Source organism: Loxodonta africana, chromosome 21, assembly GCF_030014295.1.
Source record: "Loxodonta africana isolate mLoxAfr1 chromosome 21, mLoxAfr1.hap2, whole genome shotgun sequence".
Classification (NCBI taxonomy): domain Eukaryota; kingdom Metazoa; phylum Chordata; class Mammalia; order Proboscidea; family Elephantidae; genus Loxodonta; species Loxodonta africana.
The window spans coordinates 10,712,156-10,738,917 of record NC_087362.1 but is presented as its reverse complement, the minus strand read 5'-3'; the positions used below and the strand labels follow the sequence as shown (position 1 = coordinate 10,738,917).

Genomic DNA, 26,762 nt, shown 5'->3' with positions numbered 1-26,762 from the left:
GCAGGTATAAAATGTTCCAAACATCTCAAGGTGAGAGGGTAGTACTAACTTTTAGTCCTACCAATTTCTGTAACAGACCCAGTGAAGGTGGTAAAGTTAAGTGACTTGTGTCTTCGATGGAGGGGGAAGCAATTCATCCTTCCTTTAGGAATTGATCATTATAATGACAAGTGTATATTCAAGGTAACAGGTTTCTTGAATAAGAGTCATTGTTATTTCAAAAAGATACTAGTTACTTCTCCTAAACTATACTCATTTGTATTGATATTAAAAATACAGAAATAATTAATTACAGTGGTCAGAATGAAAGATGTAAGTCATTTTTGCAGGATATAGACCTTTTAAAATGTAATACAATTTGAATAATTTCAGTAAGAGTTCATGTTTTCCCTTTCCACTCTAAAAACAACATAAAATGAAGAATTTCCTCATTTTTTTCCTATATCCACAAAAAGATATGTAGGAATAGCTAATAATATATAGATATTTTTAAATAGTCCAAAGACAGTGAAGATGCATAAAATAATAAAGCTAACTAGCACATTTAAAATTGAAATTGATATTCCACTCCTTCCCTGGGTGTTCTCAGACTCAGTTCTACCCTCTATTTATTGATTTTAATATGAAACATACACTATGCAGATGAAATAGAAAGTTTTGATTTTCAAAGTATTTAGGGTTATTTTACTGCCTTATCGGTACTGTAAGAAATTCTGCAGTAAAGTTGGCAGCTGGAGCTGTGGAATAAGGTGCAATCTTGGTCTTCCTATGTAGCTTCGGATACAGAGTCGGCAAAGTTGGCAAAGAGAACTTGGAGTAGCTACAAAAAGACATAAAAGTATTTGCTAATTAAAATCAAAATGGATTTTTTATATGTTGTAAGATATGTTAAATAAAACCATAAACAATGATAATGTGTTGTAGTGAACTAGGATTGTATGGTCACTAACAGAGCAGAACTGTCCCACAGGGTTTCAGAGGAACACCTGGTAGATTGAGGCTGCCGACCTTTTGGTTAGCACCCATAGCTCTTAACCATTACGCCACCAGGGTTTCTGGTATGATCACATACTAGGGGAATTCATATAAGCATTTATATTGCTTTTATTTATGAGGTCTTTTTATACTTGGTATGTGCTCAGTTTATGTTTTCTAAAACACTATGATCTTCAGGTTTATGAAATTAGTGTTGCATTTTTAAAGCCTCTGAAACAAATTCTGCTTTTTAAAAGGAGATATACGTGTTACATGCCAAAAACGGAAATTTAAAAACTCTTTTTTTCTCAGAGAGGTATAGCATTTAAGTTAAAGTGAAATTTTATTATAATAAAATAGTATTTTATTTTTACTTACAAAATTCTCTTTTAAAACCAAAGTCTTATGTATGAAAATATTTCCTGATTATGTTTCCACAACAGGTTATAGGAGGTGCGTGTCCTTGAAAAGTCGTGTATGTTTCTCCATATTAATGAGTAAATATTAAATCAGAACCACATATTAGTCATCTCAAAACAAATTGAATGTATTTAACTAAAGGAATATGAAAGTTTATGTAAGGTGAAAAAAGAAAATTCAGATCATCATGGTATCATCTCTATAGAGAGAGCCTAAGTTAGAAAACTAGCCACTTTTACAAAATATGTCTCAAATTTTTTGCCATTATTTTACATGCCAACAAAAAAGTTGAAATCTTTGAGAGCCGGAATTCAATGGGACTGACTGCCATGTTTTTCTGGGTCTCACAATTTTTCCACCTTTGGCAGAGTGTGGTCTTACCGCTTTTCTATCCTTCATTTTAGTGGAAAATATTTGAGTTTTCCTTCTCTGACAGATTCCGACCTTACACAGGTTCTGGCTTTCACAAGTTTTACTGTATATCCATATATTTCAGGGAAAGGTATTTTTGTGCTTACACATCTCCAAATGTACTCTTCTTACCCTCACACTGAAGCAGTATTCTTTCCACCAAACTGCTAGAAGCAGCAACGTCTATAGGTCGCAGAAGCTCCGTGTTTTTAGCATTGATATCTGCTCCAAATTCTAGCAGTAGGTTTACAATTTCTGTACTGGATTGTTGAGCAGCAGCGTGCAATGGGGTATCCCAATATTTGCCTTTCTGTACATCAGCACCTACATGTAGACAGGAAATGATGAGAAATATAAACAAGAATGGTGAGATGAGTCACCTTAGTGGGGGAGGGAAGAGAGGGTGCTTGATGAAGGTACAAAAGGGACCTCAACTCTGTAATGAGTTATTTCTTTACATATATGTATATACACACACATACTGCTATGTATATACATATATGTGTGTATTTCATACATACATAACTCCGTATATTCAGTCAGTGCACACATTTCGTGTGTTTTCTCTACACTTTTCTGTATGCTTAAAAGGTTTCATAATAAAAAAAGATGTCTAAGTTTTTTAAACAGTTCCAAAAGTGATTATTTTAACTGAAATTATAAGTAGTGTACAATTAAGTTGATTCATACATATTTCTATATTTCTGTCATGGTTGGTTGATCTTAACATCATTCAAGGGCTTATTGCTTATTCTTTTTATGTGTTTTCATGCAATAAAAAAAAAAAAAAAAAAAAAACCCAAGCCCCTTGCTGTTGAGTTGATTCTGACTCATAGTGACCATACAGAATAGAGTAGAACTACCCCATAGGGTTCCCAAGGAGCTGCTGGTGGATTTGAACTGCTGACCTTTTGTTTAGCAGCTGAGCTCTTAAGTTACTGTACCACCAGGGCAATTAAAAAAAAAAAAAAATTGCCGTCTAGTTGATCCAGACTCACAGCGATCATGCAGGACAGAGCAGAACTGCCCCATAGAGTTTCCAAGGAGCAGCTGGTGGCTTTGAACAGCTGACCTTTTGGTTAGCAGCCATAGCTCTTAACCACTGTGCCACCAGGGCTCTACCAGGGCAATAGAACTCTTTTATTTATTGATAGTTATTTAAGAAAAATGTATATAGATTTTCCTGTCACTTCTCACTCATGCAGTTTAAATCAATAAATACACAAGGGCACTGAGCCTCTTAAATGCAAAAGGCACATCATATTTTTGCATAAAAAATAAACTTAGAAAATGCTTACATTAAAAAAAAAAACCCTCAACGTGAAATGACTATTGCATATTTACTTTATCTTAGTGCAAGGTCTGTCACATAATGGTCACTAAATTCATGTGTGATGAATAAATGATATTTAAAAACAGTGTAGAAAATAATAATCCAATATTTTCGGTATATAAATGGCTACCAATAAACATGCTAAGTCCTTTTCAAGTCTGTTTTCTGATACTTTAAGTAAAACTGATGGTATCTATAAAAAGCAGTACATTTTAAGAGTCCTTTGTGGCCTTCCTTCTACTTTCAAATGCCAACAAATGTATTAATTTTCAATATTATTTAACAAAATATAAAATGTTTAGTGGAAAAATTATATTCCACAGCAAAATAAAGAAAAGAACACATAAACTCTGTTAGTTGCATCAATTTTATAAGAAGAACAGGGCCTGAAAATAATCCATCAACAATTACTAACAGCACTTTTTCAATATATTCTTTTAACCCAATATAAAATGTTGACTTGAAGGAATGACATTAGCAAAATAAAGAAAGGTGATAAAGCATGAATTCTGTTGGTTACACCAAAATTATGGGAGAATATGGCCAGCAATCAATCAATGATTACAAAAATAACTCATGTTGAAGACTCTTACTAGACGTAATGGGAATGAAATATTAGATGTAGACCTTACTTGCAAGAAGCTTATAATTTAACTAAAATAATGTAAGCATTAAGGGGTGCTAAAAATATATATCAGTATATTTGTTTCCAAAAACATCCAAATCAGTTGCCATTGAGTTGATATAGACTCATAGCAACCCTACAGGACAGAGTAGGACTGCCCCATAGAGTTTCCAAGGAGTGGCTGGTGGATTTGAGCTGCCGACCTTTTGGTTAGCAGCTGAGCTCTTAACCACTGTGCTACCAGGGCTCCGTCATAAATCATAAGTAGTGTCAAATCCATTTATTCATCTTGCTTATATTTTAAGCATGTACCACATGAGAGGCACTGTGCTAGGGAAAAGAAACGATGGAAAAAAGACATCATCTATGTCCTAAAGTAACTCCCCATTCAACGGTATGAGAAACCACTATGGTCTTGAAAGGTCAGGAAAAAAGTTTTCAGAGGGTTAGAGCTGCGCCTTGAGGAACTGGTCTATTAAAAAACAGGTGAAAAAAAGGCTAGGAAGCTTTCTCAGATTAAGTGGGACAATAAGTCCAAAGGATGGGAAAGTACTGAGTTTTTATGTTTGGTAGGGGAGAAGGTTACTCAAGCAGTTACTATCTCTAAATTTCTTTTGATGGATTTGTTCACAGATACATGCACATATTTGGAAACATATTCAACGTTGACAATCTTAATTTTATGACCTTATATAAGTAGGGGGCTTTAGGACTCCATTATATACCCTATGTCTGCTAATGTGTATATAAAATACAGAGACTACGTATTCATTTGTGAGCTTTGAGATAAAGTGGAGTTATCACCAATAGTTCTTTTTTATTGGTTGTACATTTACATATGCGTATATTTTCGATAAGAACATTTTTGTAATGAGATATAGTTTTTAAAGATGCTTATTTAAAAAAAAAACTAAATACAGAACTGGATAATTGGGCAGAACGGAAAACATTTTAAAGACAAATACCAGCATAAAGAAGTTTCCGGACGCAATGGAATTGTTGTGCCATACAAGCTACATACAGGGGAGTTCCCAAATGAGGAATGTCTTGGTCAACATCTATGCCCCAGGATATCAGCACTTCTAGACATTCATGGTGACCTGCCAACACAAAGGAGGGATGAGTTGACTTTTACTTAATAATGCCCATCCCCCAGCACTTCTCCCCCACAACATTATTCATGAAAGATAAATGCAGCACTGTGTGCTGCTGAAGGGACTTTCTCCCCTTGTCATTTACTCACATAAGTATGTTACCTTTACTAGCAGCCTCATGTGTGGGAGAAGGAAGACATGACTCCAGCTGGGCTTTGGCACCATACTCCAAAAGCAGTTCTGTGCAACTCGAACTGCCTTGGGAGCAGGCGTTGAATAATGGCGTCACACCATCTATTGTGATTGCGTTTACCTAGGCCAAACCAGAAAACCGAGAGTGAAATTTACAGAACCGTACGTCGTTAACTGACTCGATCACACAGCTTTAAAACGTTGTACGATCTGTTCAGAATACTTGGCAAACAATGTGTGTTGTAAATACGCCAGAGTGTATTTATCTCACACATCAATAAGGAAAACTTGGAGACTTCGAGAGACAAACACAAACATGACGGGGTAAAACATGTTTTTGCCAGTTGCATCTTCACTCCTGTGAATCACCTAATTTACATGCATGAACATGCAGCTGGTAAAAAATCATGAAAATCGGTTACTAGGAAAAAAATCGGAGAGGAAAAAAATACAATGGCCATGAATGTTGCGATGAAGCCACTTTGCTGCTGGCAGTTCAGACTGGTAACATTGGTAATTCTATTTCTGATAATTTATCTTAAGAAAATTGAGGAATCACCCAACAGACGGACAAACTTTCTAGGCATAAGGATGTTCCCCGTTGCCCTTTCGAGCAATGAGCACGGGAGTCAACCTGAAGAACCTTGTATACGATCATGCAGCAATGATTTCTGCAATGATTGCAAACCCTTCCCAGAGTGCAATGATTAGGCTGAGGCAATTCAAGAGTTTTATTTTTACTCCGTTATTTTTGAAAACTACTGAGAGAGTGAGAGAGAGAAACAAAGAAAGAAAAGTGAGACTTTTGTTTGGCTCTTAGTAGATTTAAAATTGTTAATGTTTTGAGAAGGTACTTACATTAGCCCCAGCTTCCAGAAGGGTCCGAGCACATGCCACATGACCTCCGAGGCAGGCTTCGTGCAGTGGGGTGACGTGGTCTATAGTAACAGCGTTTACGTTATAGCCCTAAATACGACATCAATAATTTCGAAGGTGAAGAAGTTATACAAAATCAGCTGTCTAAAATGTCGTTAAAAACCGAACCAAACCCATTGCCGTTAAGTCGATTTGGACTCATAGTGACCCTATAGGACAGGGTAGAACTGCCCCACAGGGCTTCCAAGGAGCAACTGATAGACTTGAGCTGCTAAACTTTTGGTTAGCAGCCAACCTCTTAACCACTATGCCACGAGGGCTCCAAAATGTCATTAGTAAGAGAGAAATTTTAAAGAACAAAGTATCTCAGGCAAATTAATTTAAGCAGTTTACCAATTCAAATGTCATAGTGTCACCCGGGAATCAGGACTACTTAGCCCCATCACTGTAGCACCATCACACCTAGATCTGACACGGCCTTAAGTATATTGTTGAATAGATACTGACACGTTTTCGTTAAATTTTGCTTTCCTAAAGTTTTTGCCCTTATGTGCTGTTTTTGGCTCTTGTTGCTGTTGTTTTGATTGTTTTTTTTTCTTTTGCAGGATTATGACTGTCTATAAAAAAAAAAAAAAATTTTTTTTTTATAGACTGAATCGCTTACACTGATTGGGGCTAGTCCCTGGGTGGTGCAAATGGTTAACATGTTCAGCTGCTGAGAAGTTGGACGTTCCAGTCCACTCAGGCACCTCAGAAGAAAGGCCTGGCAACCTATTTCCCCCCCAAAAAGCAGCCATTGAAAACTACTGAGCATTGCTCTACTCTGATACATGGGTGGGGGGGCACCATGGGTTGGAATCCACTCATGGGCAACTAGCACTGGTTGTTGTTGTTATTGCTGGGTGTCATTGAGTCAATTCCCATCACAGCAACCCCATAGCACAGAGGAGAACTTGTCCACAGTGATTTCTTGGCTATAATATTTATGGAAGCAGATTGCCTGATCTCTCTCCCATGGGGCTGCTGGCTGGGTTTGAACCCCGAACCTTTAGGTTAGCAGTGGACTGCTTAACTGTTTGTGGCACCAGGGCTTGTGCCCCTAGGGCTCCTTTACTAGTACGGGTACCTGTAGGAACCGAATCCGTTGCTGTGGAATCCCTTCTGACTCATAGTGACCCTATAAGACAGAGTAGAACTGCCCCATAGAGCCTAGGGCTTCCAAGGAGTGGCGGGTGGATTTGAACTGCCAGCCTTTTGGTTAGCAGCCAGATGCGTAACCACTGCACCACCAGGGCCAGGCCAGCCCAGCCTGAGAAAAAAAACACTCAAAATCATAGTGAGCTGCTTTGTGAATTTTTGTCACTAAATAGAGTTGACTAGGTTATGTGCTTGTGGCTAAGAGCTCTGACTGGGGGGTCAGTCAGGTTTGCAGCCTGGCACCCCTATACAATAATTGTCCTTTATTTGAACAAGTAACTTAACCTCTGAGGGTTATCATGAGGATTAAATGAGATGGTATCTGTAAAGCAACTATTATAAAAACACTTGACATAGAAAATGCTCACGTTGTTACTTTATTATTATTCTATCAAAACTAAGTAAATACTTTAAAAAAATTTTATTCCAATTGAACTAATGATATCCAAGGAAAGTAATTAAGTGCAGTTAAGATCTAGATTCTTTGCCACCTTGCTATCTTTGGTAATCCATTGCCTCCTGGCAATCATATGTATGGTCAAACCCCTGCATTACAGATTCAGCAGTCTGTAATACCAGAATGGACATGAAGAATCTTAAAAGCAAGAAAATAATCACCCTACTTCTTTGAATCGAGGGCACTGGGTACTGGGTTTTTCCTACTAGCAAGTGGCAATTTTTAATATTCCTTAAGTTATCCTTTTGAAGATTTCAGGTTGTCTAGCAGCAGTCAGAAGCCCTGGTTAGCGCTGCAAACCAAAAGGTGAACAGTTCGGATCCACCAGCCGCTCCTTGGAAACCCTATGGCGCAGTTCTAATCTGTCCTATAGGGTGGCTATGAGTCGGAATTCACTCGAAGGTTTTGGGTTGTTTGGGGGGCAGTTAGCAGCAGTCAAACATGGAGAGCTAATCCACTCTGCTGCGTCCACCGTGACAGAGCCGCTGAGCAGGCTGAGGTTTCCTTTGCACTGGGCTTTGGGGGCAGCCTGGGGCTCTCCTTGGCCGGCCTGTGGGTGGACATGTGATACATGTTGAGAAATAGCCCAACACGGCTCTCCTCTCGGAGAACTGCATGACCCTTGCTAAGGGATTACCGTTTTAAAATTACTGACCTTTTTACAGGTTTTTTTTTTTTTCCATTGAGTCACATGGTTATCCCAGACCTGGAAGGCCCTAAGGGGGCATCTCATTCTACATTTTACAAATGAGAAAGTGGAGGCTCAGATACACGCTGACTCTCTTCAAGTGCCCGCCTAGAATCCAGCACCCCCAGCCCCATGGAGGTGCTGTTTCAGCTGGGCACACAGGCTCCTTTCCTCACAGCCATCTGAGAAAATCCCTTTCTCCTTTACACTGGGAAGCGCGAGGCCATGGTTTCCAGATTTGGGTGTACATCCAAGTCACCCTGGAAGCTTACAGAGAATGCACCAGCCCAAGCCAGGCTACTTTCTGATTGAAATTAGGGGTCTGGGTTTTTCGCTTTTCCTCTGGTTAGTCTAATGAGCAGGCAGGGGTAGAAATGGTTGTTCCACAGCTTTCATTGTCAAATCGCCAGAGCGTATTACAGGTTACCAAAAAAAAAAAAAAACCAAACCCGTTGCGGTCGAGTCGATTCCGACTCATAGCGACCGTATAGGACAGAGTAGAACTGCCCCATAGGGTTTCCAAGGAGTACCTGGTAGATTTGAACTGCTGACCTCTTGGTTAGCAGCTATAGCACTTAACCACTAAACCACCAGGGTTTTCTAGAGATTACCAGGATGCACCCCCCCTCAAAAAAATTAAAAAAAAAAAGTTGTTTAGGGATCTGGTCTGATTGCTTCTTTTAGAATGTTTTACGACTGAGTTAAATCTGCATTTAGCTAGAGTTAAGCATGCTTAGAATGCTTATGAAATAACACTAAATTTAAGTACTACTTGAATACATCTATCAATGAACAAATATACTGTATTAGAAATTTGAAATCCTAAGACATGAAAACAAAAAATATTAGAAATTTGAAATCCTAAGACATGAGATTCCAGCAAAATATTTATAAAGAAGTTTCAAAGATAAATAAGAAATGATTGGCTGATATGAGTTAAAATTAAAAGGTAGTAGTGTTATTAAGTGGTTTTATTAAACTTGAATCCATTTGTTTAGACACTTGATGCTGTATGCTCATGGGGGAAGGGGCAGGCTTTGAGCTCTAGGTGCTATTTTACCTGTGATAATAGTGTTCTCAGAGCAAGAAGGCGACCTTGACTTGCTGCTTCATGGAGTGGCGATCGATCTGCCCAGGAACCTGTCAAAAAAGAAGAAAACAAAAATCTGTGAGCTCAAGTAAACCCTAATAGACACAATCAACTCCTATGTAATAGAAATTGTCCAGGCTCAGCGTTCGACGAGGTGACCAAGATACTTGCAAGCGTCCTGGGAAATTTGTATCTTACCTGAAAGGCCCAGAAACCAATTGTCCTAAGCAGGACACTACACTGCCTCCTTTGTTTTGGCTTTCAGGTTATGCAGAGTGATTTTACTGCTGGGAAAGTAATACCTGCCTCAGAGGTCTGTTCTGAAACAGCGATGATACCTGTTTTATAACAAGAGGCAGCAGGATGTCTGATGGTGAGAAACACTGCGAACTGTGAGAGTCACCTCCTGGCAGTTTGGGTCTGGAAGCACTCCTGCTTTTGATTATCTGGTTTTGCTAATGTCACAGTGCAGTCTGAATTATATTTATGTTAACGTTTATAAAGAGTATCCTATAGACATGTAAACTGTCCCCTAAAAGCCACTGGTTCGAATGTGTGAAGGCTCAGCTGAATACTTCCAAATCTATTCATTTACGTCTAAGTATAAAAAAAAGTACACAGACTGAGAAACTTCTCAGAGCCCTTCCAGTTTTGGAGAATTTTAATTCACGGTATCTGCAGCCTGGGCTCTTTCTGCAAGACTGTATTTAGCGCTTCCTTTAACCTCAAACGCATTGAAGTTTAGTTTTAAAATAAGTGTAGCTCTCCCATCACTCTGAAAGTTCTGGAGTGGGTACGAAGAAATCACTTTGGGCCATTAAACCTTACTTTCACACGCTGAGATCGTGTCGTTATTATGTGGTTATCCCAGGGTCAGAGGAGCCAAAACTACAAACAAGACACGAATGTAAGACAACCAACCTTCATTAGCAGATTAAAAGGTGCCCTGAATGTATTTAGATTACTATTTTTCAAACCTAGGTGATTAATAAAACAAATTCTTGAGACAGAGTTAGGTGGTTTAATCATGATGTATTTTCTCTATCAAAAGATACTAAAATGACAGCTATTATCAGCTGAGGGTCTTCAAATGTATTAAAAATTGCAATACTTGAAAAAAAATGGGAACTGCTGCTCAAAGCACTGAGTGCTATTGACAGCCTTGGAGAAGCAGTAACTGTCTTGGGATTGAACAAAGTTAATTTCTTTAGTGATAACCTCATATACCTAAATAAAAACAGGGAACACTAAAAAAACAAAAACAAAAACCAGAGAACACTTACTCAGCCCTCGCCATACGCTAGGCCCTGTCCTAATCACTGATCATATGTTTACTTATTTTAATTCCACACTGATCCATTAAGAAAGGTAATTTTATTATCTCTATTTTCTAGGTAAGAAAACTGAGGCACAGAGAGGTTAGGTAACTTGTCCAAGGTCACACAGATAGAAAGGAGTAGATGTGCGAGTCAGACTCATCTCCTAGCTCCAGAGCCAATACTTTTAACTCTGTAATTCTGCCCCTCAACACACACACACACACACACACACACATACAGTATGCTAGGTATTTTAGTTACTGGTAATACTGTACGTCACCTCACATACTTTAGACATGTTATCAGGAGGGACTAGTCCCTGGAGAAACACATTATGCTTGGTAAAATGGAGGGTCAGCAAAAAAGAGGAAGAAGACCTTCAATGAGATGGATTGACACAGTGGCTGCAACAATGGGTTCAAATGTAGCAACAATCGTGAGGATGGCACAGGATCAGGCAGTGCTTTGATCTGCTGTACGTGGGGTTGCTACGTGTCAGAGGTGACTCCATGGCACCTAACAACAATGGCAAATGCTATACATTTCTGTGGGACCCTTTCATTGCTGTCACTTATTTCCTTGGTCTATTTTTCCTTCTAATACCTGGGAAGCTCAAATGGTTAAGCGGTTGACTTCTAGTGGAAAGGCTGTCATTAGGATCTACTCAGAGGTGCCCTAGACGACAGATCTGGCAATCTGCTTCTGAAATGTCACAGCCTTGAAAGCCCTATAGAGCACAGCTCTACTCTGACACAATGGAGTCACCATGAGTCAGAACTGACTCAATGGCAATGAATGACAACCTAAAAAACATTTTATTTTATTTTATTCTTAGCAAAAGTAACAGGCAGTTATTGCGGCAGGATACAGTTTACTACACCCACTCCTCACTTATCAACAAGGTTAAGTTCCAAGGACCAGGTTGTTATGTGAAAATCGGAGTTATACAAAAATGGAGGATGACCACATCAGATCCCAAAATGGAGGATGACTACATCATTGCATAACTGCCAAACCACTGAGAATCATGGCCTAGCCAAGTTAACACATAAACCTTAACCATCACAGCCAGCGTTACTCTTGCCTTGCACCTTGGCATTCATTACTGCCAGACACATGTTGGTTAATGGGAAAAATAGTACATTTTTTTAGTATTGTCGTAAATGTGAAACGACAGATAACAAAATAGTAAGTGAGGAGCAGGTGCATGTGGAAATGAGATAGGGAAATTTGACCTGTAGCCCGATGGCATAATGGTTAAGTGCCCAGCTGCTAACCAAAAAAAAAAAAAAAAAAGGGGTCAGCATTTCAAAGCCACTAGCTGCTCTTTGGAAATCCTATGTGGCACTTCTACTCCGTCCTATAGGGTCGTTATTAGTAGCTGGAATCAACTCGACAGCAAAGGGTTTAGGTTTTTGGGGGGATGGGGGTTTATAGAAATGTAATTAAATGACTTAAATTAAGGAACCCAAAGCTACAGATGATTCTAAATTTTGGAGAAAATTATAGTTAATACACCCAGTGCCTTCGAGTCGATTCTGACTCATAGTGACCCTACAGGACAGAGTACAACTGCTCCATAGAGTTTCCAAGGAGCATCTGGTGGATTCAAACTGTCGACCTTTTGGTTAGCAGCTGAAGCTCTTAACCACTGCGCCACCAGGTATTCTATAGTTAATATAGTGGGATGCGAATGAAAAAGATTTTCTAATACTTTGATTCTATTTCTTAGATATTCAGACAGCTTCAATTGTGTGCACAGTCTTTATTAATTGTCTCCTACAGTTTTAAAATATAGCCTGCTTCATTCAGATTTCCTTTCACCAGATTTTTTTTTTTTTTTTTTTTTTTGCCCTCTTGTTTCAGGAGAAAAAAAATGGAAAGTAAGTTTTATCAAGTATTTAAGGAAAAAAAAACAACTCCCAGGGTATGCCTTGGAGATAGCACAACTTCCTTCTCCTAAGTATCTTGCAGTAGTGTTTATCTCCAGTCCTAGATCAATGATAACTGAGGTTTAAAATTACGGACCTTGCACACCTCAAAGGAAGAGTAAATTGCATATATGTGTGTGTGCTTAAAGTTTCCACCTAGCACGACTTCTTGCTTATCCAAAAAAAGGAGTAAGCCGGACACTCAATTCTTCGTGCTTTTAGCTGAAAAAGAGTCACTGTTATTAGCTTTTGTGCATTATTTCTTTCCAATATGAAAAACTCCTATTATATATTAAAGGCAGAATTGCTATGTCGCGCACCCATATATTTGCTAAGAGCACAAAATTGGGTGGCAAACTAATGACTTACAAGAAGTTGGAACATTAAGTTCTCCGTAAATACAATGACAAAACTTGCCATCAGAAGGAATATACTTTTGGGGAATCACGATGTTTCAAGTTCCAGCTTCTAAACAGAAACTTGATGCTTTCAAAACCATACACGTTGTTTTATTGTTAATGTAAGTAAGTTGATTGCACAGTGAGACTCTGGAGGACTTTAGAACATATATCGATTTTCATTATAACGAAACATGAAAACGACAACGTTAACTTTCCACATAGATTGCCTATGTGAGAACACTATCTTCAGTTTTATCAGCAAAGCAATAGCAAATTAATAATGACTTAAGTAATTAATGCTTAAATATATGCTTGAATTTGGATAATCACTTACAATGTTTATAAGGATTGTGTCTCCTCTCCTGTGTAATGGCGTAATACTTTTCATTATCCTTAATATACCTCTAAAAGATGTATGCTGAATTATATGATGCTGATTCATTGTCACTGCTCGTTCTTCCGCTGCCACTAGCTAACGCCGCAATTAACCAGATGTTGGGATTGGGAAAGAGGCTAGAGAACTGGCCCTTTGAAGTCATTTTGGACTCATTTCTTTCCTGTGTATTAGGAAGACATTTAAGGGGCAGGAAAGCTAACAATATTTGCAGCTGAGGGGTGCTTCATACCCTCCACCCCTGGTCACCAGCTTGCCTCCCTTGCCTACAAATGGACTTTTCCATCAAAATAATTGTATTAGTCTTCTGTGCAATTTCAGCATTGCTTGCTGATAGACAGAGAGAAAGAGGGAGTAAGGGAGAGAGGCAGGGAGCAAAGAAAGGAAGAAAGGGAAGGGAGGATGAAGAGAGAAAGGCAAAAAGGCAGGAAAGACAGGAAGAAGAACAAGAATCATTTAGAAAACAGGAAACACAAGGGACAAAATAAAGAAAGTATTTGAACTTAAAGCGTATCAGTACTGAAAGGCAGGATATTTAATATTGAACACACTGGAACAGAAATTTTCAATTGCTCTCTCATTATTCCTTAAAGAATGGGGCAGGTGTTGCGGACCCGTGGAGGAGACAGAAGTGCTGAGGAGCAGGAATTGAAGTGAGACAGAGTCTAGGGCCTGAGAAAATAGACCGAGGCCAGGCAGGCCTGGAGTCGTCCTTCCATCCCCCACCATTTATGAACATGGCCTTCACAAAGTCATCTAACCTCTCTGAGATTTGGCTTCTTCATAACATAGGAAAGAAGCACTATTTATGAAGCCAGACTCTCGAGAGAGAGGGGGAGCAAGTAGTGTGTTAGTACATGCTATATAAAGTCCCAGCAAACAATAAAAAAAAAAAAAATTACCTGGTATTATTTGCTAAACATAAGCTAACATAAAGGGGATATTTTGGTATAAATCTTAGGAAACAATCAACCCTCTTCCCCAAAACTAAGGAAACTCAGGGCATAAATAACAGCATCGGTTGGCTAAAATGTTTTTCAGTGCTATCAGATTAATTAAACCATGTAAAGCAACTGAATGATTTATAAATACAAATGCATGTAAGCCAATGATCACCAACTGCTGCTACATTTTTCTCTCCTAAGTAAGAAATGAGAAAGCTATGTTCATCTATTAAGAGAATTACAGTACATGCATGCTGCTCAATGAAAAAAAAATAACTTTGACGTTTTTGTTTTGAATTCTGCTTACTTCACTCCCAAGCAACCCCACCTCATTTGCTTCCTTGTAATTCCATAGAAGCATTTCTATAATTAATCTGGTAACAGGTGAGAATCAAAGGGTACTATATCATATTTCAATTTCTGTTTTGAACTAAGTCTTCACTCCTATTTTTCTCTTTCAAAATCTGAAATTTAATACCTGTAAATGTCTATAGGGTCGCTGTGAGTCGGAATAGACTCTCCAGCAATGGGTTTAAATTTCTATTCAAATATGTTCGAGATTAGCTATTTTACCTTTCAATACTGATATGCTTTATATTAGAAGTATTTATAAGCTTTCTTAATACCAAAAACACATATCTACATATAAATATCTTCATGTACAACAATCCAGTAATTTTAGTCTTTTTTTTTTTTTTTTGTCTTTAACTGGGTATATGAAATGAAAGCAACCGAAGCAGCCTAGCTTAAAAAAAAAAAAACTGAATTTAACTCTTTAGCATACGTCATTCGGTGTTCAATTGTTCTACAAAATATTTTCAACCTTCACTGTGCTAATCCAGTGCTGATTGTTACGGTCTTTCTCTAGCTACACAGGAGGTGACGCTGGCTATATTTAGAAACAACGTTAGTTCCCAGTCATCTGGCACATAATTTACAGGGCGAGTCTGCCCTGTTCTGTAAACACCGCATGCTAGAGTAAAACGTTTGGTTTTAGACGTATCCAGCTTTGTAAAGGACTGTACCATACCTAAATCACCATCTCCCCAGGGCACTTCAAGCCAGCCACTGTCCAGGTAAATCCGACTCATAGCTTTACATCAGCATTAAAAAAAAAAAAGTTGCCATTTACTAGTCCTGTTTGGCCACTTTAAGGAACTCTAAGCTCCTTGGAAAGGAGCCTGGTGGCGCAGGCTTAAAGCACTTGGCTGCTAACCAAAAGGTCTGCGGCTGGAGCCTACCAGCTGCTCCGAGGGAGAAAGATGTGGCAGTCCGCTTCCGTCAGGCTTTACAGCCTTGGAAACCTTATAGGGCAGGTCTAGTCTGTCCTATAGAGTCGCTATGAGTCAGAATCACCCCTCAGCAATGGATTTGTTTTTTTTTTTTTTTTTTTTGGAGGCTCCTTCTAATATGACCTTTCTCTTCCAAAAAGAAAAACAGCTTTTGAAAATCTGATTTATTGCCAAATAGCCTTTTCTTATTGATCCTTCCTTGTTATTTCAGAAACTGCTGGTCCTAACTTTTGTTTTACCTTACAATATGTGCCCTGCAATAAAATAAAAGCACTACAATTAGGTCTCTGTCCATCATTATGGGGGAAATATTTTTTAGAAAGTATTTGACTTCCCCCAATCTTAGCTCCCTCAGTAGAAGTGGGGTGTAGACACATCGGAGAGCCCTGAGGAGAGCCACACCGAGCTCGGGTCATACACACTTTTCCTAAGGGGTCTCAAAATAGGAAAGGGCCGACTCTTACCCCAAACAGGAAATAATAGGAAGAGATAAGCACCAATGACAGCTTCACACATGAATCATAACGCAAAATGTGAAAACATTTTGTAGCTCCCTCAGCTATAAAATTTTAAGACAACAAGTCTTCACAAGTAGAGGTGAGTTTACTGTCAAGCCAATGAAGCTTAAGTTCAGGGCCCCTAACTTGCCCCAGGAAACCCTGGCGGCCTAGGGGTTTAAGAGCTACGCCTCATAACCAAAAGGTCGGCAGTTCAAATCTGCCAGAGACTCCTTGGAAACCCTGTGGGGCAGTTCTACCCTGTTCTATAGGGTCGCTGTGAGTCAGAATCCATGCAACAAGTTTGACCACGGCTACAGGTACAGGTATATATACATACTGAAATGCGTGGCCATACAACTTCCTCCAACTGATTTCTTGTAGCTCACTATCTCTGATCCCTTCATTATCTCATAAGAAGACTGTTTGGGAACAAACAGAAGAAACAACAGATAAAGGAACACACTGCTGTGGTTTACCTCCAGGAAAGGAAGGAGTCTTCAACAAAGTGATGACAGTGGTTTCCCACACGAATACCCAAAATCAAGAGACAAAGAGTTTTAAGACCCTTCTCAGAAAACAGTGGTGCCGTTAGAGACACCTCATTGAGCCGTCATTGATAACTGGGGCCATGAGCACAGCATGCTGGATTTGGTCATCAGAGAGACCTGAGTTCACATTCCACCGCAGGTACTTACTAGTTATGTGGACTTTGGCACATAATTCTGAACCCCAGTTTTCTCATCTATAAAGGGGGTGGAAATTCTAAGGTTGTAGTAAATGTGAAGTACTTGGCATAGTACCAGACACATTTGAAAAAAAAAAAAGCAACCCAAATTTCACTTTAAATGATCACTTCAATATTTGCCTCCTTTAGCTTTTAACTACATCTTCTAATCAGAAGAAAGAGTAGCTTATTTAAGATCATGAAGGTTTATCTCATTTTCTCCTTTTGCCTACATATCTATAGGAGATGTAAGTAGACAGGGAATGGCTGAAATTTAGGGAAAATGATCACACCCACACAAATAAATCTCCAATCTGTAACTCAAACCCTGACTTCTCTCCCACAAATTTCAGTGCCACGGTTTTCAATTTTCTTCATCTAGGTATCTTCCTGGTGCCTTGATATATTTCTAAAAGCACACTCAATGATAATAATATCTTAAATTTAAGCATAGTAATTCTCAAGGAAAATTCTTATTGACTATTTCATGTGCTTTTTTTTCACAAGAAGGCAGTTATTCTTTGTACCTGGCTGCTTCCTTTACTCTTTTCATTTTATTTATGTATGGATCCTCATCTTTCAAAACTCTAAATGTTTGACTGCTCTCAAAAGCTCTATTTTTGCATCTTTTCTCTGTCTACACTCACCGTTGAGGAGACCTTCTCTAGTCTCTTGGTATAAATATTATCCATATGTAGATTACCCCAACTGTATATCTCCAGACCAGACTATTTCTCCAAATTCTATACTTTTACTTCCAAGTAGCCTATTCAGTTAGATATCCAAGTGGCAAGTGACCTTAATATGTCCAAGACTGAACTTTGGATCTCTCCAAACCTCAAACCTTGTCCTCTTCAGTCTCCTTCCTATCTGTAAATGGCAACTCCACTCGTCCAGTTTTTCAAGGCCCAAAACTTTAAAATCATCCTAATTCCTCACACCCCACAGGCAAACATCAGTAAATACTTTTGCTTCTACTATTCAAATATAATCCAGACTCTGACTGCTATTACTTCCGTACAACATACCATTATCCTCACCTGATTTGTTGCAATAGTCTCCTAACTGGTCTTCCCTATCATATTTAATTGGCCAATAAGTCCTGAGAATATTCCCTTAAACAATAATCTTGCATTTGACATCCATTCACCATTAATAAATTCACTAAATGTTTAAGGTGTTCCCTAGGCAATTTGCTCATTTCAAGACACTGGTGATAAAGTATGGTCAGCTTCCACGCAAGTCCAAGTTAACATCTGGTACTTGACAAAAGCCTCCTATGAACGAACGGCTTTCTTCACACCAATCTCTATCCCACTACCTCACTTACATTAATTGAGACTGCCACTTCCAACCTCCCCAAATACCCAGAGCTCCTGAACCAGACCAAACCCGTTGCTATCAAGTCGATTCTGACTCATAGAGATCCTGTAAGACAGAGTGGAACTGCCCCATAGGGTTTCCAAGGAGCGGCTGGTGGATTTGAACTGCCGACCTTTTGGTTAGCAGCTGAGCTCTTAACCACTGTGCCACCAGGACTCCCCCAGGACCCCAGCCAGCCCATATAGTGCCTTTCAGAAAACTAGAAAAAGGCACCCCTTTCCCAAGGCAGACATACCCCACTGTAGGGGCATGCCTTGGCTTGTAGGACACAGGATGGGTGATTTCAACACCCAGTCTGCTCAACAGCACACAGCCACTCAGAAAGCACCTCTGGGATCTTGTCAGCTTAGGGCTCAAAAGCTTTAATGGCTCCCTATTGAATACAGTCCCATCATTTGGTGCAGTGGTTAAAGCTATCGACTGCTAACTGAAACGTTGGCGGTTTGAAACCACCAAGAAAAAGATGTGGCAGTCTGCTTCTGTAGAGATTTACAGCCTCAGGAACCCTGTAGGGGTGCTGTGAGTTAGAACGACTCCATGGCAGTGGTTTTTGGGTTTATTCATATCCTCGAATTAATTATCTACAACACGGACTACATCTTCTGTTTTCTACTTCTGCCTTCACATATCCCCTGCGTAAGCCTCAGTGGACAGTTGTACATGTTCCTTGAAACAAACACTTCCCTTCTTGTTTCGTATTATCTCTCTCCTGCCTTATTCCCTTTCAAGTGTTGCCGAGTCGCATATTGAGGTGTATCTGTGTTTTTGTTCTCCTTGTATTTCCTGCCTGCTGCCTTTCTAATTTCTTGCTTAGGGTGGTCCCTGGTGGACCAAATGGTTATGTACTTGGCTGCTAACCAGAATGTTGGCTAATGGCAATCTATCCGAAAGTTCACAGCCATTGAAAACTTTATGGAGCACAGCTGTACTCTGAAACACATGGTGTCCCCATGAATTGGAACCATCTCAAAGGCAGTTGGTTTTTTGGTCCTTTGTAATTGCTTGCCTACAGGGGCTTATGGAGTCCAAACAGCAGAAGCTGCTTAAATATTTAAAAAAAAAAAAAACGTTACTGTAGAGTCCATTCCAACTCACAGCAACCCTATACGACAGAGTAGAACTGCCCCATAGAGTTTGCAAGTAGTGCATGGTGGATTCGAACTGCTGACCTTTCGGTTAGCAGCCATAGCTCTTAACCACTATGCCACCAGGGTTCGAATATAGTTTCTCTTAAATGAAGAGGTGAGTTCTTCTTCACTTAAGAGGGGGTATATTGGGGGGAAGGTACACTGATGGAGTGAGGAGGACAGTGAGAGGAAGAGAGAAAGGAATCCAGAGAGGGGAGGGAAGCTGTGAGAGAGGAAGAGCAAAAGGTAGAGACAGAGGGAGGAATAGACATGGATGCTCGTTCTGGAAAGGGAACGGAGGTCTGCTGGTCCACAGTGACTGCAGGAACCTGGGTCCATGCCGTGGCCATACCCCTGAGAGAAAGTAGGGCCTCGAGGAGCGAGGTGGACTCCAGACTTCTGTGTCCGTAACTTCAGCAAAGAGTTTGTCCCATGCTTGGTGTGGAGCAACAGGGTCCCTGGACTTTTTCAAAATATGAAATGGACTTGGTAAGCAGGTTTATGAACAGGAAGCCTGTGATCTGAAGGCCGGTTGGTTGTCTCTAATGGACCAGCTTTCAGCGCCAACCATTGCACTAACTCTGACGAGGAGGTTGGAAAGAGACGCTATAAAAAAGATTCACGTAATCCCCAGACTGCTTAGTATGGCGGGAGCTTCAGACCAGGCTTAATTTGGAAACTAACATGTCACTTTTGACCATGTCAGTTTGTGAACTGAGATTCTTTCCCGCCAGCATAAAATGGTTTCTCCCTGACCCTCCATCCTGACCCTGTTGCAAAGCCCAGTTCGAAAGCTGCTTCCTCCAAGAAGCCCTCTGATAGCTCCCCAGAAGTGCTCCCTCCTGCTGTAACCCTCAGCTCCTTTGTGTGTGGGCAATTAGTACACGTGGCCTCCCTGTGCTGCCAGTGAATCTTGGACCTTAAATCAGATTCTCACCCACAGCCGTCCAACAATGGGATTTTGCTGCTTTCTCATATATGATCACACCCATCCTCGTAAGAACCCTGTGTGAGAGGCTGTGTGGAACTGGGTAGTGGGGTTAAAAGTGGGAGCTGTGGAAGAAGACAGGTATGCTCTAGACATCTGATAAATATTTGCTGTTGTGATTTGGTAAATTTCCCCTAATTGCTTATCAGTATCCTTAGTACCTCAACTACGAAATGGGGGCAATAACACTTTACATGGAAACCCTGGTGGCGTAGTGGTTAAGAGGCTGCAAATCAAAAAGTTCAGCAGTTCGAATCCACCAGGGGCTCCTTGGAAACGCTATGGAGCAGTTCTCTCTGTCTTATAGGGTGGTTTTTTTTTTATGAGCTGGAATCGATATTAAATGGCTTGCCTCAAGTTACAACAGCAACTGACAAAGTCAGCAGGCAAACTCAGTTGTTTTGAAGGTTCGGTGAACTTTTCAGATACAATATCCTCTGGTCAACCCTAAAACTTACAGTGTACAGCTGTTGCCAGTTGCCTGTCAGGTCTGTTCTGACTCGTGGCCACCCCGTGTGTGCAGAGTAGAACTGCACTCCAAAGTGTTTCCACGGCTGGGACCTTTCAGAAGCAGATGGCCGGCCTCTCTGCCTAGACACCTCTGGGTGGGTCTGAACCACCGACCTTTCTGTTTGCAGTCGTGCGCTGTTTGCGCCAGCCAGGAACTCCTATGGGTTGTTAATCCATAATGAACACATAATAAATAGTATATAACTAATTCACTAGTTAAACAAAGTTACCCAGCACCCAAAGTTACCTCCTAAAAATGAGGAGTTTGAGATGATGATGAAAACAGAGTTATTTTCTACATTTTCATATATTAATATGCATATTTGAAATAGTAGCAACGATACAGCAGCAACTGATGTATTATCTCTCTGATTATAAAAGAGGCGTATTAAATAGAACAATAAAGAAATTTTAAAACACACAAAAATTACTTATAATGCCATTATTCAAATATAACCATTACAAATATTTTTGCGGTTATCCTTCCAGGCTTTTTTCTAAATACACATGCATTTTAAAATCAAGATGCAACCATATTATTCATATTCTTTTAACCTATTTGTTTTCATTTAATGGCATCACATGGTCATCAGTCCATGTCAAAAATGTCATTCTACATCATTTTAAATGACTCCATACAGGATACTAAAAATAGCTATACCATTATTTAATTAGTTAATTCCCTACTAAACAAAGTTTACGAGGCTTCTGGTTTTTGTGGAATTGGCACTATTATTTATCTTTGTAAACGTGTCTAATTATCTAGAGTAAATTCCTCAAATGTCAATGTATATGATCAAATTACCTCTAGCAATTTCTGTTTATATTCTCGTTCACAGTGTTGGAAAAATTTGAAGCTAAATTCAATGAAAACTTGCTAAGACTTATTCTTTTTTATGAAGACATAGGGCATTTCTCCTTTATTATGTTTTCAATATATTTAAATTTTGTCAAAGATTGTCTATAAATGTATTTTCTTTACACAAAATTAGATTTTTTTATAACCTTTTTTCAACTTCTTCTGGAGTCTATTTGCATTGAGGAGGTGTGAGACTCATCCAGGCAAACATCTGAGTTATTGTCTTTTTTTTTTTAACCACCCTCCCCAACCCCATTATGCTGCTAATACCTGTGATCAAGTGTATATGTAGATAATTTATTTTTCATTTAAGAAATGAGGAGATGCTCTTTATTCCTACAGTAATTTGCCTGCCTCCCTACTTGACTTGAAGGATCATGGAGGTGATGAGACCATCTATTACCACTTCTCAGCATCTGTGGGTGTGGTTTTGGTTTCCCAGCTTCAAGTACAGGGCCCAGCATATAGTAGGGACTCAATAAACTTTTGTTGAATTGTTAAATTGTCTTTGTAGTTAACCACTTTTTATCTATGCTAGTTTGTTCTTAATCTCTATTGATAATTACAGCCCTAAAAAGTTTTAAATAGGATCCGTGTGTTGGGAAAGCAGAGGGGTCCTGGTGCTTTCTGAATCTTTTATTAAAGAAATGATGGTATTTTAACCTATTTAAAAACATTCCTTCCATGTTTTTAAAATTTATAATCATTTATAAACAATGTTCTTCAGAATGCAACTATTACATAGTATATAACATCCTTAAGATTTTTATTCCGATTTTTAGCTCTGAATCTGAATTTCCAACATTTTAGTCTTTTGTTGACCCTATTAGTTTTCTATGAAAATTTATACTAATATATAGCCTACTCTTAAAAACTTTTCTTGCCTAGCTCCTCTTTGGTTCTGTCTTCATTCTCCTTTATAGTTTCACATTTTTCCATCATTAAGGTCAATGACTTTGTGTCCGCACACGTTAAGGAGGTTGTTCTACTCATTATCTTTTGGAATCCCCCACCACTTGATGGTCTAATTTAAGTAATTAATCTTCATATTTAATTGTCCATAATCAGTCATTTCCTGCTTACCTAAAATAGCATCTCTCCTTGTTTCCATACCAACTTAGAAACATCTAGTGAAACGAAAAGGTAAACAACTGGAGTCTAAGAGTCTACCGGTGGCTTTAAACTAGTCACCAAAAAGGCTCAGATGCATTTCCCGTACACTAAAGGGTGAAGAGAGGGTGCAGTTCTTTGCCATGCCATACGTTTACATTTCAGAATCTGCCTCCTGGACAGCAACCACAGTTTACAGTTAGTATTTACAAAAACAGGCCAGATATCATTCATTTCCGGACACCCACCGATTGGAAACGGCTGCTATACTAACCTTGGCTGGTCAGAATAGCCCAGCTAGCTTTTCGTTTGGGAGAACATTCCTCTACACTCTCTAGCCTTCTTTTCGAGAGGATCTGCTCAATGCAGTTCCCTGCGACAGCAATATCTGTGGACATAGTCTGGTTGACGCTTCTGTCTGCGACAACCAGGTGTCTTAAGTAAGTGCAAGGGCTCTAGCCCGGAGAAATACCACGACTGGAGGCCCAACTGCTTGGCTTCCCTTCAGGCTCTCACAAAGGTCCCTGTGTGCTAGCTGGAGGACGGCCTGGACAAGGCACTCTATTCTGAAATATGCGGAGTGGGGCTGCTGGGTGCAGGGCCGGGGATGGGCAGGCACTGCGGGAGTATTTTCTATTTTTAAAGCCCTGGACTCAGCTGCAGCCTGAAGCATTTAACCGTTTGCATAATACCGAGTAAAAAATGGGTAAAACTGCTTTTCCTAGTCAATCAGAATAGAAATGAGCTCTAGCTCTAAAATATGAAAGCCTGTTTGAATTATCTACACATCAAATCAAGCGTCAAATTGCCGGTCGAAAATGGCTACAGACAAAATGTTGCAGCCAGAAAGGTCGGTAATGGAGATCCGTGACTACCTCGCCTTTCTCCATCCTCAGGAATAAATACTGTGTGTGTGTTAGGGTCAGCTGGCTAGCTAGCTCGTGTTTTTATCTTGTAAGGATCTAAGTTTAGAACTGGCTTCAGGGCAAAAATCACGGTCCTCTTATATAGGCACAGCTCACAATTGTGATTTTTCCGGAGGTCATTTCTAGACCAAAAGGCGTCAGCAGTTAGTTTAAGTACAGCTGAGATTTTTCACCCTAAAAGGCAGAGGGAAGGGTAGCTGGAGAGATGAAAGGAAAAACCAAACCTGTGCCTGGAATTTTTTTTTTTTTTTGTATTGGCATGTAACGTTGAACAAGGTACACAGTTCATGGCTGAGTAAAGATCAGTGACCGAGCCATTATATGAAGCCAAGGATTAACTGAGCTGGTGATCGCGTTACACGGTATTAACATATTGAGATCCATCTTGATGAAAAATGGTGACAGGTTCTTCTCTCTTTATTTTCTTATCACTTTTTTTAGGCACTACCTTATGCGAGTATATACAGGAAAAAAAAAAAACTATTGGGAATGTTGGCTTCGAATAACAAGCTGGGTAAGAGAAAAAAACATTTTATCAGTACTTATTTCCCATGCACTACCCTATTAATATCCACTGCCATATTACTTTGCCAGTGTTTACTCAAAGTTATCACTAACGAATACCAAGAATATCTTTTCCTCATCCTGAATTAAGTTCTAATCCTACAAACGGGTTGTGTGACCCGGGACAAGTAGCTTATGATGCATCAGTTCTCCTCTCCATAAAATGAGGAGATTAGGTAAGATCACTCTTTCTTCTCTAACATTCTTTCACCTCGATTCTGTGGCTAACCACAAAGGGCAAGGTAGCATACAATCATTGGGCATATTATGTTACCACAGAAGAAGCCAGACATTCCCAGTAAAACTGGAGCTCAGAGCCAGCTCAGCCTAGGTTATTTGTGTGAGTAACCCATTCCCAGGTGAAGTTAGAAAAGGCTGGAAGATGGTCAATGAAGGTACCTCTTCAGTCCAGTGTAATTTACATGTGTATTTTAGATAAATACAGAATCTGTATTTTAGATTCTTGTATTTTAGACCTTGTATTGGAGAACAATACGGAAGTGAACTGGATAAACTGTAAGATATCATTTGGCTCCTATGAGTGGGCAGAAATTGTAAAGCAAATTGGTACTAAATAAAACACTTAGGAAAATGATAGAACTTATATTCTGTAGTAGATAAGGGAGTGTGAACGATTATGTCTCAGAAACAGCACTTGAGATGTACTACAAATTGGAGATGGCCTTCTATGACTACCCACAAAGGCTAAAAAAATTCTTTAAACCTTGTGAGAAGGATATGGGAAATGAACTAGGAACCATTAGACTCCCATTTTAACCAATGCTAGTGTGTCTGAGAAAACCCTGGTGGCATAGTAGTTAGTTAAGAGCTACCACTGCTAACTAAAAGGTCAGCAGTTCAAATCCATCAGGCGCTCCTTGGAAACTTTGTGGGGCAGTTCTTCTCTGTCCTATAGGGTTGCTATGAGTGGGAATCGACTTGACGGCAACAGGTTTTGGTTTAATGTGTCTGGAAACTCGGAAACCTGTGTTCAGTCTGGTCATCAATCCTCAGTAAGAAAGTGGTGTTCAAGCTGGGACAGTTCAAAGAAGAGTGCTGTAAATCGTTGGTGAGATGGAGGCACTTCTGCAGGAGAGGGACCTTCTCAGTCTTAGGTCCTCCAACACGGAAAGTGGAAATCTAAGAGCGCTGATAACAGAACTCTACATAATTGTGCAAGACGTGGCTAAGCTTTTTCAATAAATTCTGAAAAACTAGAAAGTTGGATTGCCTTCTGTAATTTTTAGAAGCTAAATTTGGGACACAAATGTAAACTGTTTTTCTTAGTTTACACAACCAACTACAAACCTAGAGAGCCCGTTGCTTCCAAGAAGTGGTATAATCGGAAAATAGAACACATTCTAGAAAGATTGAGGTGTTTGGATGAGTAAGTGATACACGGATAATGGTTTTTGAGGGTAGACCCCTGAGTTGTGGGGCTTATGCCATAAGAAACTGTTCCCTCACTGTAGAAAAAGATCAAGATAAATACACTCCTGCTTGAATCCAGCGTTGCCTCTCCCCATTTTTTACCATGGGGTATTTCAAACATGTATGCATATCCATCACCCAGTTTCAACAATTATCAACTCACGGCTAGTCTGGGTTCATCCATAACCCACCTGACCCCCTATGCACACGACTAGAATTATTCTGAAGCAAATCTCAGGTAGTATTTCATTTCATCCATAAATATTGCAGTACGTATCTCTAAAAGACGAGGACTCTTTGTAAATATAATTACAATATCATAGTCATACACACACACCCAGTAATTCCGTAATATCATCAAATACAAGTTGTGAGTTATCATTTTCTAAAGAGCAGCTCAGTTTATAAACGGTCTTCTATAATGAATGATACCTAAATCAATATAACCTTTACCTTGGGGTAAAATCTGTGGTCTCTCCATTTTCTGAATATCTTTAAAATATTTAAGATTTAAAAACCAGAAACCAAACCCACTGCCATCAAGTTGATTCCGACTCATAGCAATTATCCTTAAAAAAAATGTTTATTTTCTTCAAATAAATTACCAAGAGCTCACTTAATACAAGATAAAATATTCACCTGAAATCATCACCAAAATTTGTTCTATTCCCTTTTACCTGTCAGTTCCAAGTCTCCACCTTTACAAAGTCGCATCTGGAATAGGCCATTATTCAGATCTTGGAGGCTGCCCTGCTTTTGGTTTCTTTACTTGGCCATGCATAATATAAGTGTTGAGAGTCATCCCTGAGCCCCCTTCCTGCTCCATGTCATTTTCTACTCTATTTTATTCAAACATGAATGTCTAAATCTTTTGGCCTAGTGATGGTGAATGAGGGCAGATGTGGTCTGGGGGGCAAACCTGACTAGAAACTTAAGCGTCTGGGGAAAAGTAGAGCGATTGTTATCCAACAGTTAACTCTTGCTTCAAAGGTCATTCACGT

The 26,762-nt window shown here is 39.5% G+C and overlaps 1 protein-coding gene across 2 annotated transcripts in view; it reads right to left on the bottom strand.

Annotated features, from left to right (window-relative positions):
* Positions 1–26,762, bottom strand: part of ASB5 (ankyrin repeat and SOCS box containing 5) — a 49,208-nt gene continuing 22,446 nt past the window's right edge. The window contains exons 1-7 of one of the 2 annotated variants that reach the window (XM_064273553.1): positions 15,378–15,842; positions 9,329–9,408; positions 5,909–6,016; positions 5,021–5,171; positions 4,730–4,864; positions 1,939–2,130; positions 1–820 (exon numbers count right to left, since the gene is read on the bottom strand). In XM_064273553.1, the coding sequence (XP_064129623.1) occupies positions 693–820; positions 1,939–2,130; positions 4,730–4,864; positions 5,021–5,171; positions 5,909–6,016; positions 9,329–9,408; positions 15,378–15,438 (855 nt within the window). In that variant the 5' untranslated portion in view covers positions 15,439–15,842 and the 3' untranslated portion in view covers positions 1–692. Of the gene's footprint in view, positions 821–1,938; positions 2,131–4,729; positions 4,865–5,020; positions 5,172–5,908; positions 6,017–9,328; positions 9,409–15,377; positions 15,843–26,762 lie in introns of those variants that run through there. The other variant, XM_003415821.4, reaches the window with a different exon arrangement.